Below are 18489 nucleotides of genomic sequence, written 5' to 3'. Positions count from 1 at the left end.
GCCTTAGACTTGTGAATTGCATTGACTGAACTGTGACCGGAGCTAAGGCCGTGATCTTTTAGAGGTCAGGAGTATGATGGACGGAGGAGTGGCCTGTTCCTTGCAGCAGCTGGTGGAAAGATTCGGACTCCGCAAGGATCATCGGGCTCACGGGCGGGGTTTCAAACCTCCACCGGAGCATATCCCAAAAAGAATGCAGATCCTGCAGCAAAGCCAGCCAGGATCCCTGAAGAAATATGAGACACGGTTGAGGTGGCAGCGTCAGCAATATAATTGCGGCCAGGGGATTTCTCCCCCAATCCCCCAATCACCCCATCTCCTTAATCCCCTCACCTGCATCATGTACATAATCCTGATCGCTTCCCGACATGCTTGCCACTGGCGGTCCGATACCTCTTCGTCTTTGTATACAGCCTCTTGCCTGATCTCCACATAGCATCATGCTGGCGCATGTCCTTCTTGCTTCTGTGGCAATCGCCAATGTTGCGACTGCATCGTTACAGATAGTTCGTGCCTGTCCCGATGCAGCCAGAGACTTCCAAGAATTAACAGCGACAGGTTCCGGGCGCGACATGGACTGCTGCAGGGACAAACCAACATATACAAGCCCATGGAGGTGGTAGGTAGTCTTTAAACCCCCGGATGTAGACCAAAAATATCCGGTCGGCCATGTCTGATTCTGCGAATCTCAGGCATCATTGAAGTGGACGGCACGTACTACTGGGCTGGCGAGAATCACCTGAACGGGAGTGCCTTCCAGTCCATCAATTGCTATTCTAGCACAGTGCGTCATCCCAGATCGGATGATCTGTAGAATAGGCAGGTGTCTGACAATGTCCTCTAGAATCTGGTCGAGTGGGCTTTTGAGGGTGAATTGCTCTCCTTGCAGAGCAGCGGAGACCTGGGTCCCGACCGCATCGTCGAACGGCCCAAGATCATCTACAACGAGGACACCTCCACGTATGTAATGTGGATGCACATTGACGATAGCTCTTACGCCGAAGCGAAAACGGGGGTAGCCACCTCCTCAAGCGTCTGCGGACAGTATGATTATCTGTAAGCATTTGGCCCTTTGTCTCACCGGGGAAGACCATCTCATATCGGGATGTAGTGGATCGTTCCAGCCGTTGGGTCATCAGTCGCGCGATATCGGTCTATTCAAGGATGACGATGGAACAGCATACTTGCTTTCTGAAGATGTAAGCTGAGTATCAGTTCAACGTGCGAAATCAGCTAACCTGACAGCGCCCGAACGGCTTGCGAATTGACCGGTTGACCGACAACTACCTCAATGTTTCCTATACCACTCACCTATTTCCGGAGCATTACGAGGCACCAGCCATCTACAAGCAGGACGGCGTCTATTTCATGTTTGGATCCCAATTGACTGGTCAGATGATCTGAAGTCCCCTTCATAGAACGCCTGACTGACATCTCATAGGATGGTGTACGTGGTTTGTGGAAATGACAGTATCACGGGTGACGACTGACATTTGGAGTAGCTGCCAATGATAACAAGTACACCACCTCCACAGACCTTAATGGCACATGGAGTGATTGGAGTGACTTTGCGACCGCGGGAACGGACACCTACGACTCCCAGACCTCCTTTGTGATGCAGGTAGGGAAGAGCGTGATGTGAGCATGGCTAGAGAAGAATGTATAGCCTTGTGCTGACAACGGCAGGTACATGGGCGACCGCTGGGTCTCATCGAATCTGATGGCTTCGACATACATCTGGCTACCCTTGACATTGAGTGGAACCAACGCGACCTTGGTCAGATACACGTGCAAATCCGATTATTAGTGCTTTCGACTGACTGCGACCGACAGATCGATAGCTCCAACTGGATCCCCTCCACAGACGGCACCTGGTCGTCTGGGGGCGACGAAACCGACCCCGAAGCTGAGGCATCCACCAGCGTCCTGTCCAACGGAGCGAAGGTCATCTCGTGCAGTGGCTGCTCGGGCGACGAATCTGTTGGCTGGATCGGAGGGTCCGACAATGGGACACTCGAGATGCGCAACATCTCCAGCGACGCGTCAACCACGACCACCATCCAGGTGCGGTATGAAAACGGGGATTCCACCCAGCGCTACGCCACCGTCACGGTGAACGGCAAGTCGCAGATTCTGGCATTCACACCGTCTGATAGTGGAAACACGCCGGCCACGTCGGTGCTGAACGCCCAACTGGAGAGCGGCGATGACAATGTCATCACCTTCAGTGCGTATGAGGAGGAATATGGTACGTCTTAGCGGCGTAGAAAATGGAGTCAACAGTCGCTAACTCAGCCGTCTGATTAGGTCCCGATATCGATCGGTTGCTCGTTCCCGACGAGTAAACTACTTCCGGGCAGCTCGAGTGATGGCAATGGGCTTGCGACAAGTATGCGTGGGGAGAGGGATTTGGCGTGCAGGACGGCAGACCAGCATAACAGTTGTTTTGAAGTATATAGGACAGTCTGCTCCATGAAATTTACAGGCCAGAATTTTCAGGTCCAATTCATCCCGTGTAGACATGATGTGAATGTGTCTTTATCTTCCTCGGCCATTCTCGAGTTCTCTCGGAGCGCCCCGAGCGCCCCGAGCGTGGCGGCCCAGCCCCGAACCACTTGCCAGTTTTTCAACCATTTCATCCCCCCAGATCTTCAGTGATTATCGCAGGCTAGCATGCACCTTTGGCAGTGGGTCCCTAAGCATATTTAAATGCTCCACAACCGGAGACCGAGCGTGTCTGTGTGGAGTGTCTCACCGAACGATACCAGCAATAGAACATCCACAATCTGCTCGGCGGCATCTAATGCGCTTCGGGGCTGTTGCTCTCGGCGCCTTCTCGTGTCCAGCATTCCTCATATCTTCCCCGCATTCTCTAAATTATGCTTTAGTCTCTTCGGGGAGTGGACACAAGCTGCGAGCTTAAAACCCTCCAGGGCGCGCTGCGATGCGACCCGTTTGTTGTTCAAGCATGAGTATCCGGCAGAATGGCCGACAAGAAGATTGATGTCGATTGCATCGAGCATGTTGATCAGGTGCTGGTGGATGAGGCTGGTCGCATTCAGCGTCTGCCGGTGCCCAGCGACGATCCCAATGACCCCTTGAACTTTGCACTGTGGGAGAAGACAGGCATCGTGGTGTGCTGTTGTTGGTTTTGTAAGTTCCCTTCCCCCCAATTGACTAATAAGTTCAAGCTCATTCTCTCAGCTATTATGTCACTCTCGGTCATTGGTGGGCTGGGCTCTGTTCTGGATGTTTTCTTTCAGATGTACGGCGCAGAAGGTCACAGCACCAACCAGGTTGTCTGGCTCTCGACCTTCCCCTCACTATTTGTTGGAATTGGTAAGGTGTCTCTTCCAGTTCTGCTACCGTCAGCAACTCACCAGCGTCAGGGAACTACATCATCCTGCCGTTAGCCCTTGTCTGCGGACGTCGACCGGTGATGCTCATCGCCAACACCGTTCTGCTGGGGTCGTTGATTGGCTGTGCCTTGTCACAGAACTGGGCCCAGCATTTTGGGCTACGCATCCTTTTGGGATTCGCTACAGGAGCGACGGAATCGGTGCGACAGCTGTATTTCTTTTTTTGTGGTTGATCTAACCTACCATAGCTTCTCCCTCTGATGTTGGCAGAGGTAACCTTCATTCACCAGCGCGGCACCATCTATGGCATCTACTGGGCCACTCAGAACATCGTGACGAGCCTACTGACGCTGGCTAGCTCATATGAAGTAGCTGCGCTAGGCTGGCGCTGGTTCTACTGGGTGTTCGTTATAACCGTCGCCGTCGGACTGGTGCTGGTGGTGTTTGCCTGCTTTGAGACGCGGTTCCAGCGTCGGCCAATCTTCGTGGGCGACCACGCCGTCGTCACCGATCAATATGGAGTGACCCGAGTCCTGACTGCCCCAGAAACCCAAGAATATCTCGCTAGTGAAGAGGGTCGCTCCTACGCCGACCTCGCCGGTGACACGCCTCCCAAGAAGACCTACCGCCAGATGCTCAGCGCTTGGCCACGCCTCTGCCCTCATCCCCTGCGCGACGTCCTGCTCACCTGGTGGCAGATGCTCGAGACCTTCAGCTCGCCCGGCATCATCTATGCCACACTCCTCTCTGCTGTCATCCTAGGCGGGTCCGTCGGTGTCTCTCTCACCTATGACACGGTCTTGCAGTACAACTACGGCTGGGGTGCCGCCAGCATTGGCCTTATCAACTTAGGCGGCGTCTTTGGCGGGCTGGGCGGCATGCTCTACGCGGGGATTCTGGGCGACCGTGTCATTGTTTGGTTGGCCCGACGCGCCGGGGGTGTTCATAAACCCGAACATCATCTCCTCTTATTGATTTTCCCAGGGCTGTTGGCAGTAGCCTCGCTGCTATTATATGGATTCACCGCCAGCGGCGATGCCACTTGGGGCGGGCCTTTCATGGGCTGGACGCTCTATCAGGTAGCCTTCGTTTCGACCCTCATCCGCACGACATCGTTTGCCACGGAGGCATGGGAGAAGAATCCTGGTCCGGCGCTGGTGACGGTCGTGGGGACGAAGAACATCATAGGGTTTGGGGTCAGCTATGGTTTGAACCCCATGGTGGCCAAGTATAGTTATCCGGCAGCCATGGGAATTCTGGCGGGGGTGGTGGGTGGAGTTCTGCTGTTGGGGGTTCCCGTCTACTTCTACAATCCAATGGTAGTTACCCGCCTTTTGCTGATGATTTTCGGAGATGCAGTTATGCTAACTTAGGTTCAGTGGAGACGGTATATCAGCCAGCAACGAACACGCGACCGGGGACAATCTGGAGGACCGTAATGGGAAGGATGGACGCTCTCATTTGTATGTTATACAGCAAGATATTTGGATGTTCTGCATTGTGTTCTCGGAATACAGAATCGTCGGGATACACTACTCGCTGGATTGTATACTCGTAGACCTGCTATAATCATATCTGACTACGACTGTCATAACCATACAAAACAGACGCTACGGACACAAGACCACTGATCTTCTCTAATGGCTTCCTAGGTGACCGACGCCGTGGATTACTACGTTGACGGTCGGAAAGTGGGGGATCTACAACTGCTCCTTCGGGGCATGACCGTGCACTTCGGAGGCACCGTCGGCTGTTCGGTGCTGCCCGAGAACCCCCGATTCGCTATGATCCGAGCTCAGACACGATCTAAATTACCTGAAATTGTGAACGAAAGAACCATTGTATTTTGAGATTGTACACTTCTGAGCTCCCGTATATCTTACAATTCAATCCATCGACCCATCCACTCATGCACGATCGCCTTGGCCTCATCCACCAGCCCCAGGTCCAGCAAGAGTTGGGTAGTCCCGCGCACGGCAGAGTCCAGAGCCGCGGCGATCCAGCCATGGGTATACGAGGTATGCTCGCCAACGAAAATGGTCTGGAACTCAGTTTGGTAGTAGGCGGGTAGAAAAACCTGTTGCTGTCCAACAAGAGGGTGTGTCCAGGCGCCGTTTTGGTGTTCATCATTCTCCCAGCAGTGACCGTGGGAGATACCTATCGGGGCAGTAAGCATGAGACTGAGGGCTACTTATTCAAAGGATCTAGCCTACCTGTGAATTGTTCCTCTGCAATGGCCCCGTGAATCTCCACCATGCTGCGCCGTGCCAATGCGACATAATCCTCGAGTTTTAACGCCTGTACACTCCGCGCGGTGCCTCCGAGGGAATATGCCCCAAGAACCGCCGCCGGGCCGGTGCCATTCAGATTGAACGATGGATAGCATACATATTGCACCCCCGGAATGTCCACAGTGCCGCAGCCCCCGAAGATGGGCTGTTCCTGGTGCTCCCAGAAGCGGGTTTTATACAGCAGGGCGAGCTTACAGGCGGGTTCATAGTTTGTCTCGGAGATGGCCCGGCTCAGGATCGACGAATATCGCGGCAATTCCCACATGCGCACCTTGGTGAAAGGCGCGGCCACGACAGCATAGTCATATTCTTCGCTGCGCTCGGGGGTGATCTGGACCGGAGAGTCGCGCCAGGTGTAGGCAATCTTACCCGAACTCTCGTTGTACGAGAGCCCGTCCACTTTCCGCCCGAGGGTGGCTTTGTCTGCGACGTGCGGTAGGAATGCTCGCACCAGAGACTCCATCCCCTGGTCGATGGTAAACCAGGTGGTGGCCGCAAAGTAGACACTATCGTAGAATCCATCCCAAATGGGATTGTTGGCCGTGCCAGCGGCGTAGTCGACGACATCTGCGTTCTCCCCCAGCGCGTACCGCATATATGCGGCTTCCGACCAGTGGTAGAACCCGTCTTCCAGAGCTGCTTTGTGTGCGCGGTACATGTTGCGAGCAACTTCTCGGATATTACTTATCTTGTCTGTCTGGGCGTACTGCATGTACCCAGCTTTAGCGTCCGCAACGGCACTGGCGTTGTCAGGAGGCGCCGTGTATGCCAGCGACGAGTTGGCGGCAACCTGGGCTACAGTAGGGATTCGGCCGTCTGGCAGACGGACACCTCCCGTGTCAGTCGGAAGATTCGGATTATCCTGGATGAAGGGGATGAAGTTGACTCGCAGCTCTGGATCAGCGTCGGCGTTGAGCTCATTGAGGACATCGGCCAATTGAAGGACTAGTCGCATGTCCTGGATCTGGAGCGTCTCGTTGGTATCGGCGTAGGTGATGTTCATGGGAAAGCGCATAGCCCCCAACTCCTGGTATTGGTACTGATCGGGCCGCGAATCGTTCAGATAGTGAGTGCGAATGCGGCCACCTAGTCGATGAGATGACTCCACAATGTGCCAATTGGTCATGCCGACAGAGTTGAGCAGCAGACTTGTCATCATTCCGGAGATGCCACCGCCGATAATAGCCACGGAAGAATTCTTTGCGGCCGACACCACAGCCTTGCCGGGTTCCTTGCCTTGCATGTACGCGACGCCGTCAAACCAGGGGCCCAGCACATCAGCCACATCGGCGATGCTTTCCCGACGAGCCAAGCGGGTAGCAATTGGAATGGGATCGGAACGAGCGAGCAGCGTCGATCCAGAAATGGCGTGGAGACAGTGCAGATGAGGCGCATCGGCGGGGGTGATCCAGACGAAACGCTCTGGATGAGCGTCACGCTTGATGACAATGTGGCCGATCTCATGATGCCCCTGGCCGGTGTTGCAGTCCCCGTAGAACAGATTGATATGACCTTCAAAGCTACTGTCCAGAAAGTCCAGATGAACGTTGTGCAGGGAGTCTGCGGTGACCAGGCTCGGCACCTGAAAATTCAGGACATGTCTGTGAACCTCTCTGGGGGGATGTTGGGAAACTGCCCCAACCAAGGCGCTATATATCACGCCCAGGACAAGCGGAGAATACCACCAGTTGTAGCGAGACATGGCGCGCCGAGGTATTGAGGTCAGCACACTCTGCCCGGATGACAGGGGTGATTGTACGGATGCCATGCATGATTTTATACCGGCGCCATTCCAGATTATCAAGTTCCCATCGCCGATTCAATCTTTCAATTACCCTACATGGTGTGTGTCTACATAAGAATATACCAATAATTGAGGATCCTGCAGATACAGGGGTGTATGGGTGCCGTTGATTTATTGCAGTCTTACACGCTGCCATTTGCGTATCTATTTCCTAAGGCCAAACTTGGTGGTGACCCGCCGAACTAGTTTCAATAATTGCCGCTCGGAAATTTGCGCCAAAAGCCGATCTTCGACAGCCACATTGCCTGGTGCGGAGAGAACGACGGGACTAATCTGACCTGGATCACATCCTCCTGGCTATTTCACGGAATGGTCACAATTCCATTCGATGGAAGGCCATCGCGCAGGACAGAAAACTGCTTTGGTTATACGCAGGTGTAGCTGATGGACTACCGTACCCGGAGAAATATATAGACCATGTCAGGAAGAAACAGCAAAGTCCGGCAAAGAATCGCTTTAACAAATAAGATGTATCACATATACATGTCAGTTGGCCGGTCTAGCTACTATCGCCCGAACCACATCCTGCAAGTCCCCTTCGATGCTGGTGGCCAGCTGCGCAGCAGCCAGCTCCCCAGGGACCTGCACGGCATCGCCCAAACCCGCGCGCACCAGCCGTACGCGTCCATCGCCCTCCTCGACCAGCTCCTCATTCTCCCACCGCAGCACCCCTGGCGTGGAAAGGCCGACACCCAGCTCAAGAATAACTACGTTTCGTGTCGGATCAGTGAGAAAGGCCTCGCGGAATTGATGCCATCGCGTTTCGCCGGAAGCGAAGGGCGTTTCGTTGAACCAGTCTCCCGCCCGAACACAAATCGACATGGCGCCACCACAGAATGAGCATGTTGGGATTTTGTCCTGCGCCGTTATGACCTGTGTCTGTGGATCCAGATGCGGCAGGGCAGCGTCAAGATACGGTGCCGATGGGAAGACAGCATCCGGACGGCAGTTTTCCAGACATTGAAGGAAGGCATACTGGCCCTGGGGTGTGGAGAGCTGCGTTTCGGGCAGTCCATGAGCTGCAAAAAGTCCGTCTGCATTGGAGGTCCGCACGTGAACCCGATCCGGTTGAAAACGTGATGCCAGCCATTCTAGCAGCGAGGTATAGAGGGACGAGCGGGGCCAGCGACGCACCATGGCCAGATGGGAGAAGTAAAATCCCCACCGAACACTCTCGGATGGCCAGTCGCGGTTGGTGCGGCCAAAGGTGTCATACAGCCGTCGCAGCTGGTATTGCTTGAAAGCCGGGAAGTGGCGATCAAACAGACTGGTCGAGGTATAGTCGAGTCCAGTGGCCGCCGATATGCCGGCTCCGCAGCTGATCACAATGGTATCGGCACCAGCCAGCCAAGCTTTGGCTTGGTTAAGGGAGGATCCATGGACCTGGGGAGGTGGCACGAGGGAAGGAACTGGATAGTGCATTTCTTTCAGCGTCTGTTGGTAGACGGCCGTGTCGGTGCCGGTGAAGGTGTTGAAGATGATGTTGGTGATGGAGGTGTTCGGATGGCGCCGCAGCCAGTCGAGAACGGATTGAATGGCAATGGATGCAGCCTCCTCCACGGGAAAGGCAAACAGTCCGGTCGAGATGCCACAGAGAGCAATGAACTTGCCCCGAGGATCCGATGCAGGCAGGGACTCTGCGACATCTAGGACGGCCTCGTAGCATTGCCGCAGCTGTTCGCATTGGTGCGCGGTGGGCACAGGCTGTCCCGCGTCCAGCTGAGGGCCTACGGTGTGAATCACATAGGGAGCAGGAAGACAGTATCCTTTGGTGGCACACGCCTGGCCGACGGGCAAGGTGCGCTGTCCCTGATCCATGTGGTGGAAACATTCTTCGCGCAAGCGAGGACCTGCCCGGGCGTGGATGACATTGTCCAGGCATCGATGGGCCGGCTGGAAACATCCCAGCATCTGCTCATTGGCCGCATTGGTGATTGCGGTGACGCCATCCAATGTGGTAATGTCTCCTTGCCACAGATGGAGCGTGGCAGGGAGAGGCTTTGATGATGATGGAGTTGGAAGAGCTGGAATGGAAGCAGCGTCAAGAAGAAGGCGATTGGCACGTTCCTCAAGCAACACCTGATCAATCTCCAGAAGTAAGGAGGATGGAAGAGACTGGCGAGGATGTCTGACACATAGCAGCTGCTTCATGAGACGGAACTGGGCCCATGAATCCATGGATTCGATGGAGGCGATGTCATGCTGGCGATGGTGGTTATGGTGGCAGACGGATCTCTGCAGGGAGAAGTAGTGGGAATCAGCCAGTAAGGTCTGCAGGACTGACGGTAGTGAGCCAGTCATGACTGACATGGATATTTGACAATTTTTGTGGAAGATACATCTCGAAAGAAGTTCCCATCTTTATTCAGGGGGATATTGGGGGTCTTTTGTAGCTCTCTTTCCCTCATCGATTCCCCTTCGATATTCCCATATTATTGGCATTGAGCGGGTTTATCTGGTTTGTTCTGTTTGTCCATAATGCAAATACCATGTATTTTTGTGGAAACACTGTATGTTACATTTGCACTGTTTGTCTAGACGGGACATATTTCCGGAATGGGAAGGTGGTATCCACTCGGGGGGAAATTCCGCGTGATGGACAGGCCAACATAATTATATAACCAGAATCATCGGCAATGCTGGCATAAAGAAACAAAGATGGCTAGTCACAATTCCTTTTTTTTCTGACTGCAGCATTTACACCTCATCATCTTTCATCTTAGTACCAATATTATAGCCTGATGGAACAGGTCGAGACAACCTCCATCATCCCCGGATACGATAACTCCGATATCCGTCCCTATCTCCGCCACTCGAGGGGATGACAGGATGACATTCAACAACCATGGTGATGACGCTGTCGCAAGGAATCATTCAACCACTCATGCCAGGAGGAAATCATACCGGCTGAATTGTGCAACCATCCAGGACTTTTGTGCTCCCTCTGAACAATGAAGGACATCGCAATTCAGTCTGCGTCTCAGTCCCACATCAAGGGATGGCTATTAGTACTAATATATCATTTCCATCGAACAACTCACTTCATACTTCAGCTCTCAGCGCCCCACTTGAGACGAGCCAGGCCATACATCCAGACCGTCAGCATAATGTACCATAGTAGCTATTAGTAGCTTGGGGGCGAGATCTTCGTGTGCTTGAAACTCTATCCCGCATGCGGAATAGCTAGTGACTAGTGACTGGCTAACATGCGGGTGCCACGGCAGTCAGCAGCAGGCTCTCTCCCCTGTCAAGCTGTCTCAGAGAACGGCAAACAACTCTCATCCCATGACAGCATCCAAAAACATCTGGAACGTCAGAGCTCCTCGATCATGGAGCCACGGATGACGATCATGGATACGAATTTTGCTTTGGGGACTCTCATAGGAGGAATCGGTTACACCAGTGCATTAGTGCAGAGGCCGAGCCATCATAACCCCTCATTGCTGCGGTTGGCCTAATATCCTTTGATTTACGTATATTAACCCGGTCATCATGGCCCTCTTGCTCTCCTGCCTGTCAATACTCACGTCTATTCCCTCTTCATTCACTTGATTGAGTTGTTATCATCATGTCTCAATCCATCCCCCAACATCCCGGCCAGCGGGAGAACATTGAGACTCGCCTCTTCATCAACGGCGAGTTTGTCCCCTCCCTCTCGGGGTCCAAGTTTGATCTGTACAACCCGGCCACCGAGGAGCTCAGTGCCTCGGTCTACGAAGCTGGTCCCGAGGATGTTGATCGCGCCGTTGCAGCCGCTAAAGCTGCCTTCCCAGCCTGGTCGGAAACGGGAGCCCTACAGCGGGCCCAGTTACTGGAGAAATGGGCCGATCGTCTGGAGGCATGCGCCGACGAGATGGCCTACCTTGATGCCATTTGCATGGGCAAACCCGCTTACAGTGACAGTAAGCTCATTCCCTCATCATTCCTATCAGACAGACATGTCTAACTCATGACCAAAACCCAGACTTCGGCCGCATCATGCCCCTCTTCGTGCGGGTCTATGCTGCCAAGGCCCTTGATATCACTGGTGAATCCTCCTTGAATACTCCCGGCTTCGTCAATGTCAGCTTGCGCCAACCCTTTGGCGTTTGTGGTGCCATTGTCCCCTGGAATGGCCCCGTCGTGACCATGATCTTCAAGGCTGCCGCGGCCTTAGTCACCGGCAACACCATCGTCATCAAGTCCTCCGAAAAGGCCCCTCTGAGTTGCCTGGTGGCTGCTCGCTGTGCTCAGGAAGCGGGCATCCCCCCGGGTGTCTTCAACATGCTTAGCGGCTTTGGTCGCCCTTGCGGCGAGGCCATTGCCCGTCACATGGAGATCCGCAAGATTTCCTTCACCGGCTCGACCGCCACGGGTCGCGCCATCCAGAAGATGGCTGCCGAATCAAACCTCAAGAGCGTCACCCTCGAGCTGGGCGGCAAGTCCCCGCTGGTGATCTGGGATGATGCCGATCTGAGCAAGGCCGTGCCGGCCGCCGCCATGTCCATCCTCACCAATTCCGGCCAGGTCTGCATTGCCAGCTCGCGGGTCTACGTGCACGAGGCTATTGCCCCTCAGTTCCTCGAGCAGCTCAAGACCACCATGACGGAGATGGGCAAGAGTGGCCACCCTCTCATCCCGGGTACCACGCGCGGGCCGCAGGCCGATGCCGCCCAGTTTGCGCGCGTGCAGGGCTACCTGGACCTGGCGAAGCAGGAAGGTGTCTCGGTGTACTTGGGCGGTGCGCGCGAGGGTGACAAAGGGTACTTTGTGCAGCCGACCATCCTGAAAGATGTGCCGGAGGAGTCGCGCTTGATGAAGGAGGAGATTTTCGGTCCCGTGGTGGCCGTCAACACCTTCACCGACGAGGAAGACGTGATGGCACGCGCCAACGACAGCGAGTACGGGCTGTATGCCAGTGTGTACACGCGGGATATCTCGCGGGCGCTGCGGGCAGCCAAGAAGTTCGAGGCCGGCACCGTGGGAGTCAATTGCACCAGTCCAACCATGGCGTTTGACATGCCATTTGGGGGCTGGAAGGGCAGTGGAGAGGGACGAGAGCTGAGTCGATATGCCACAGACTACTGGACCGAGCTGAAGTCGGTGTTGATTGCGTTGTAATTCATGATGTTTGTAGCGATAATACTGTGTACTGAGAATAAGACTCTTCTTTCTACATGTTTACACAAGGCAGTCGTTCGAATACTTGAATATAATCGTCATTAATCATATCATCTCATAGCCGTACATCAAGGAAAGTCTCGTAAATCATCATCACAGAAAAACGCCAAAGGAAAATAGACATGTAGACATTAGAGAAACAAGGAGTGTCATCGTCATCATCGTCATCATCATCGTATCAACCACCATGCATCGTCTCCGTCAAAGGTATCAATCATTTTTTTACAGGTGATCCGGGGCCGGCACCTCAACCAGAGACTTCACCACCGCGCGCAACGACGGGTTCAGCTCCTCCGCCGCCGTCTCCAGCTCGCTCAGCGTGTTCATGGCCTCGCGACCCAGCTGCCGGATCAGGTCGTAGGTGGCCTGCAGCGCCCCGGTCTGTTGCACCAGCGACACGATCTGGCGCTTACTCTCGATGGGGAGGACCGTGCCCGCCGGCTTCTGGCGGAAGATGCCAAAGATGACCGCCCGGCCAGCAGGGTCCAGGTTGCAGGCCCGCACGATGGGGTACGTCACCTTGGCCTGATCCAGGTCCTCGCCGAACGAGCGGTCGCTGGCCGCGGACTCCAGCAGACCCAGGTACTCGTGGCGGATCTGCGACAACCGACCCAGCACCTTGGTGAAGGGCTCCAAGTCCAGGGTCGCGCCGCCCATGCTGGCCGCCTGCATGAGGCGCGTCAGCAGACGGAAGCTGGCGCCGGCCTTCTGGTCCACCATGGCCAGATACCCGGTCTCGCCGGGGCAGTGGGTCGAGAAGCGCCAGTTCAGCTCCCATGACTGGCCGACAAAGTGCGCCTCCAGTTCCTGCAGCAGCCCGTCCAGCATGCCGGGGCAGTTGAGGCTGGTGACGATGCGAGCGGCGCGCACAAACAGGTACGCCGCACTGTTCATGCACTGTGCGGGTCCGTACACCAGGTGGGCCGGGGTGCGCTGGTCGCGCAGCGCGGCTTGGTCCTGCACGTCGGCCAGCATGCCGGTCGAGTCCTGCAGCTCGGTGATAACCTGGCGAATGAAGGCCAGCGGGCGGGCGGGGACCTGCAGCCAGGCATTCAGAGATGTGAGCAGATCACTGTGCAGTGTGCTGCGGGAAATCGAGCGAGCGTAGCTGCTGGGGGCCAGCAGGGCGGAGGTATCCAGATGCACGTCGGGAGTTTCCTCCTCGGTGACCAGGGGAGTCCAGACAGCCACCTCCACGGGTTCCTCACTCTCCTCGGGTTCCGGCACCACCTCAACGGGTGCAGCCTTTTCTTCCTCTTCCTCTTCCTCTTCCTCGTCGTCGTCGTCGGTGTCTTCGTCAGAGGAAGATTCTTCCTCATCAGAGCCATCTTCCTCGGACGACTCCTCCTCTTCACTCTCCTCTGCGGTTTCGGGGACCGCATAGCGCGGAGCATTCTTACACCAGTAGTGAATACCAGCCAAGGAGGCGCCCAGCACCTCCATCCATTTGCGGAGCTGTGGTGCCAGGTCCGAGTTGGCCTGGTAGAGCGCCTCGCGACGGCGGACAAACTCGTGCTCGTTGTCGATGATCAGCTGCTTCGCCTTGGCGACGGCATCCTCCTCGGACATGTTCTGGTGTTCCATGAGGAAGAGAATCACGTTGGCGACGGGCTTCTTCTTGGAGACGCGCTTCTCCTTGGGCCAGCTGTAGTAGTCGTTGGTGAAGAACATGGTGCGCTCGGCGGCATCCAGTGCGTCGCGCACCACCGCCTGGTCCTCTTTTCCGAGACGAGTGCCGTGCGCGAAGCCCATGAGAGTCCAGTAGACGCTGGTATCCACGTTAGCAATCCATTGTATATGTATGGCTATGCAAGGGGGGGAGGTGAAGGTGACTTACTCAATGCCCGCATTGAGGCGTCTCCGGGCGACATAGTCGTCGAGGTTGGCGCAGTTCTCGGCCGTGGGGACCTCCGGGGTGACCAGCCAGTTACTGCGGTAGCAGTCGATGATCTCGTGGCCATCCTTGTCCTTGTCCGACAGCTCCGACATGGCCTTTTCCAGCAGTTGCTTCCGGGCGGCGACACGGGGGGATTCGGCGGATTCATCGGTTTTCTTGCCTTGTTGTTTGCCTAAGACGTCAGTGGTGGGTTCGAGCCATGCCAGGAGATGGTTCTGGTAATTAAGGGGGTTCACATACCATCATGCAGATTGCCCAGTTCCGTCAAATAAGCGACAGTCTCAAGACGTTCGGGCAGACACTCCGGGTAGAGGAAGCTGGCATAGTTGCCGACGGGGGAGGAAAGGTAGCTGGTCTGGGGCTCATCCAGGTTCAGCGCTGCCGTCAGATCCTGGACGAAGCGATCGCTGCCGCGCTGGGCGACATGGTCGTACTTGTGAATGCGCGGGGTCAGGGTGGTGAAGCAGTCCTTGCGATGCTCATCATCCTCGGGCAGCACCTGCGAGTGCGTCCATACTTCGACGGGCTCGCTGACAGTGGCTGCTTCGGATGCAGGCTCTGACTGAGCGCCCGACAGGACTTGGTTGATGGTGCTTCCCCTGCTGCGACGCCTCTTGTGGGACAGGATGTGGGAGTACTGCTTGAACATTGGGAAGATTCACAACAGAACAATTGAAGAAAAAGGAGGAAGGTAATAAGAGTAGTGATACAGGACCAGCAATGCGGTCGCAATATAGAATATTTCACAACGCGATCGACGCGAGATAAGTTGAAAAGGAAGAAAGGGAAGAGAGAAAGAGGGAGCAGAAGAGGAACCAGATGGAGTCTTTAATAGCAATTTGAGATCGCTGGCTCATGCGCAAGATGTCCACCCCTCCAGATTGGTGTCGGCGTCATGGTCTGACCAACAAGAAAAATTTTCACATCCTTATCGAAAGGGAAAACAGCATGGACCTCCAGTTGGTCCCCGAGAAGCAGTGAGTAGCAGCGAAAAAAAGCAAACGAAGAGGGAGGAGTTGAGAAGCTGCCGAGTGGACGGGATGCAAGCTACGCGGCCGAAAGCTCGCTGATTGGCGACACAACGGCAGCTGTCTTGCGGCTACAGCAGTTCGTGGGTCCATTAGCTGCTGGGATGGAGGATTCTGATCATTCTGCGTCTTCTTAGTGCCGTTAGGGTTTTTAGCTTCACCTCCACGGCTTGCCCGATGTGGATCTCCATCGCTGTGCCCTTCACCGCTTCATCCTCGACGCGCTGCTGGCTGTCCTTCTCATTGGGCCAACGCATGTCCACCAGCAGATATGACGATGTTTTGTCTCCGAAGGTGCGAAAGAATTCATCTGTCCGCCGCGGGGGCGAATAATTTTTTTGTTTGGATTTTCATGTTCAACTTGTCGGGCGAAAGTAGGTTCGTAGAGGGGCCAAATTGCCTTGCAAATATCGCCTGTCCCGGTGGCTGGCGAGCAGAGATCGGAGTGATGCAGAAGACTACGAAAGACTATCAAGACAGACTACCAAGTAGTTAGTTCGTTTTCAGTTGATTAGGCAGTCAACAAGTCTACAGTATCTAGTCAGAAAAAGGATGATGATCGGAGGGAGGGGTTGATATGGCAGGCAGCACTAGGAAGTATACGTAGTAAAAAAAAGTAGTACGGAGTACACAAAGTAGTCTGGGAGAGGAGATAGACTCCGCAGGATCGACAACTTCTTGATAGTCACTACTTTTTACACTTCCACTGCCATCGATCCATCACTCACTCACACCTTTTGCTTGGGGAATATCTTCGGTTTCGCGATGCAATCAGAATTCCGAGTTACGCAACGGCCCCACCTGCCCGAGAGGGAGAAAGCATAACAATTTGGTTGGAATCGACGCCATCGCGATCGCGGCAGAGACTCTTGAGGGCACTGACACTGGCACAGTCACTGTTCAAACGGGCGGTTGTGGTTGCCCTCGTTACCATCGCTTGGAGAGGGTTCAGTCATACCATGAGTGCAGATGGTGCGATCTCTCTCGTTAGCCTCCCATTCCCAGTCACATCATGATTTCCTCGGCTACATAAACTTGAGTAAGTATTGTGGCTGGGCATCAATCTAAAGTCTATTCCCATGTTTAAGTTTAGTTTCCCCTCCAAGATGATTGAAAAGATATGAAAAAAAAAATATTGTAGGAGAAGTAGAGTTTCTGCCAGCGATCCCAGCGACAATCTCTGCAGGCTGCAAACGCTCGGGCCAGGAGGGTCCTCATTGTCCCGAGATAGCATCACTTTTTCCACAGTGGGTAATTCCAAGAAGTTCTGGGAGATACAGAGAGAGGACGAGAGAGGGTCCCCCTCCAAGGCAATCAACCTGACATCTTTACGGTGGAACCGGGCGTTGTTTATTCTCCGTCGGGTTTCCCATTGGACCTTTGGTTTGCGGATCATTGCCTTACTCTTGTGAGATTTGTTCTCTTTCTCTCTCTGTGAGGGTGGAATCCACTGACTGTGCTTTGGTTCTCGCATTGCATTGCTTTGCCTTTGCTTTGCCTTACTCGTTTGTCGTTTCCTCCTCTGGTTTGCCCCTCCCACCAAGGTTGATGATGGCACTTCCAGGGAAGCTCGTCATTCCTCCCCTCGGCTGACCCCCGATCACCAGCGAATCCCGGCCCGATGATTCGTTCTGAGCATCCATCCTAAGCTAAGAAGATAGCTGTTGCACTACTTTGAACCGTAGTTAGTCATGTCAACCTCAACGGGCCAATGTGAAGCTGCCAGCGAAACCCAGCGAGAGAAGTGCGAGATGGATAGCGTCGTCCTCCAATATCAGAGGCAGAAGGGACCCCGTTGGCTGGCAAGTGGCTGAAGAGAGAGAAAAGAGTTAGGTGCAGGGTAGCTGTTCCACTGGCAACAGAGTCACTTGATCAACTGTGGATAACCGTTGAACCAGACAGCCATCCAAAAGACACAAAGTAGACAGATAGGCAGGTCTAAACTTCTGCTAAAGATGAGCCGTGGAGTGGGGGAACTGCAGCGGTGGGTTGCGATCGGCAGGCCCGAGAGCTGCAGGGCGGCAGTCTGAGGGCTGGCGATGATTGGAGGTGGATTGACAGCAGACAGAGGAGAGGAGATACGAGATAGCAAAAATAGATAGTAGAATGAACGAATCGACATGGCTGGGAAGGAAAAGCGGAGGAAAAAAAAAAAAGGAAAGAGGAAAAAGAAGAGTGCATCATCCGTGAATCGAACACGGGCCTCATCGATGGCAACGATGAATTCTACCACTAGACCAATGATGCTGGTATATATTATGGAGTGAATACTTGTGTTATAAGTAGCTGACACACTTACAGTCAAATCTCCCGAGTAGACGCTCATAATGAAGAGCCCAGCGTGTAGTACCTCCATAAGTCCAACAACTGAACATACGGTATTGAAGTCCTATCTTTCTTCAATCCCGTCCGATTAAGATGCAAGGAGCCACTGAGTCCTTCCATGCACACGCTGTTTGGCCTACTTTGAAAAACATAACACGTAATACGATTACTATACCAGAGTTGCCCCAAAATATATAATGGAGGAGGAAACACCCAGTACTGCTGCTATGGTTGTTTGCAAGTGAACTAGTCTGGACTTACTGATAGCTGGAATATTGTTTCATATAATTCTTCTTCCTTTCTTATCTCTTCCAATAAACAACCGACCGGGCACCAAGAATATAAAGACACAGTAGAGGCGCGTAGGAAAGAGAAAGGGATCCAAGATTGATGCACAACGCGACCACCGGGGACGAGGGTCATGAAGACACGAACATGTCTACAAAACCCAAAGACCCGGTCAAGCATACTCGAGTAGTATCTTTATATCGAGAGCAGCTAGCGCGGGAATGTTATTGGACTGTACTGTGATAATTGAAGTGATTTGTAAATGTATTCCAAAAGGGTAGAAGTAGACAGCGACCAACTACTACAAGGTAACAAGAAACACAGACGAATCGTCAGA

General features: G+C 54.1%; 6 protein-coding genes and 1 non-coding gene across 7 annotated transcripts; 3 read left to right on the top strand and 4 right to left on the bottom strand.

Moving 5' to 3' along the window:
• Positions 1 to 440: 440 nt before the first annotated feature.
• Positions 441 to 2488, top strand: BDQ94DRAFT_180890 (glycosyl hydrolase family 43 protein; the record flags this gene model as incomplete). Its single annotated transcript, XM_026773763.1, has 10 exons — positions 441 to 506; positions 559 to 619; positions 693 to 784; positions 845 to 1056; positions 1112 to 1199; positions 1246 to 1390; positions 1503 to 1638; positions 1687 to 1777; positions 1834 to 2248; positions 2308 to 2488. 10 exons carry the CDS (start codon positions 441 to 443, stop codon positions 2343 to 2345), a joined length of 1344 nt encoding a protein of 447 aa, XP_026623901.1. The 3' UTR covers positions 2346 to 2488.
• A 277-nt stretch (positions 2489 to 2765) lies between these two features.
• Positions 2766 to 4798, top strand: BDQ94DRAFT_180888 (MFS general substrate transporter; the record flags this gene model as incomplete). The annotated part of the gene is made up of 5 exons (XM_026773762.1): positions 2766 to 3153; positions 3205 to 3339; positions 3390 to 3559; positions 3608 to 4678; positions 4739 to 4798. Exons 1-5 carry the CDS (start codon positions 2985 to 2987, stop codon positions 4796 to 4798), a joined length of 1605 nt encoding a protein of 534 aa, XP_026623900.1. The 5' UTR covers positions 2766 to 2984.
• Positions 4799 to 5238: 440 nt separating this feature from the next.
• BDQ94DRAFT_180886 (flavin monoamine oxidase family protein) lies at positions 5239 to 7352 on the bottom strand (the record flags this gene model as incomplete). The annotated part of the gene is made up of 2 exons (XM_026773761.1): positions 5239 to 5516; positions 5573 to 7352. The coding sequence occupies 2 exons, from the start codon at positions 7350 to 7352 to the stop codon at positions 5239 to 5241; spliced, it is 2058 nt and encodes a 685-aa protein (XP_026623899.1).
• A 588-nt stretch (positions 7353 to 7940) lies between these two features.
• BDQ94DRAFT_180884 (A1pp-domain-containing protein) lies at positions 7941 to 9859 on the bottom strand (the record flags this gene model as incomplete). Its single annotated transcript, XM_026773760.1, has 1 exon — positions 7941 to 9859. The coding sequence occupies exon 1, from the start codon at positions 9762 to 9764 to the stop codon at positions 7941 to 7943; it is 1824 nt and encodes a 607-aa protein (XP_026623898.1). The 5' UTR covers positions 9765 to 9859.
• A 1163-nt stretch (positions 9860 to 11022) lies between these two features.
• BDQ94DRAFT_172639 (aldehyde dehydrogenase family protein) lies at positions 11023 to 12554 on the top strand (the record flags this gene model as incomplete). Its single annotated transcript, XM_026771996.1, has 2 exons — positions 11023 to 11356; positions 11419 to 12554. The coding sequence occupies 2 exons, from the start codon at positions 11023 to 11025 to the stop codon at positions 12552 to 12554; spliced, it is 1470 nt and encodes a 489-aa protein (XP_026623897.1).
• Positions 12555 to 12633: 79 nt separating this feature from the next.
• On the bottom strand, positions 12634 to 15271 carry BDQ94DRAFT_65262 (isoprenoid synthase domain-containing protein). Its single transcript, XM_026776261.1, has 3 exons — positions 14752 to 15271; positions 14452 to 14683; positions 12634 to 14382 (listed from the first exon to the last, which is right to left on the bottom strand). The coding sequence occupies exons 1-3, from the start codon at positions 15158 to 15160 to the stop codon at positions 12837 to 12839; spliced, it is 2187 nt and encodes a 728-aa protein (XP_026623896.1). The 5' UTR covers positions 15161 to 15271; the 3' UTR covers positions 12634 to 12836.
• A 2444-nt stretch (positions 15272 to 17715) lies between these two features.
• BDQ94DRAFT_t202 lies at positions 17716 to 17786 on the bottom strand. Its single transcript has one exon. It is a non-coding gene; the product is annotated as a tRNA-Gly (tRNA).
• Between the last annotated feature and the right edge of the window lie 703 nt (positions 17787 to 18489).

This window comes from Aspergillus welwitschiae (genome assembly GCF_003344945.1).
Source record: "Aspergillus welwitschiae strain CBS 139.54b unplaced genomic scaffold BDQ94scaffold_27, whole genome shotgun sequence".
Lineage (NCBI taxonomy): Eukaryota > Fungi > Ascomycota > Eurotiomycetes > Eurotiales > Aspergillaceae > Aspergillus > Aspergillus welwitschiae.
Note: the sequence above shows the minus strand (reverse complement) of the source record. Positions and strands in the feature narration are given on the sequence as shown.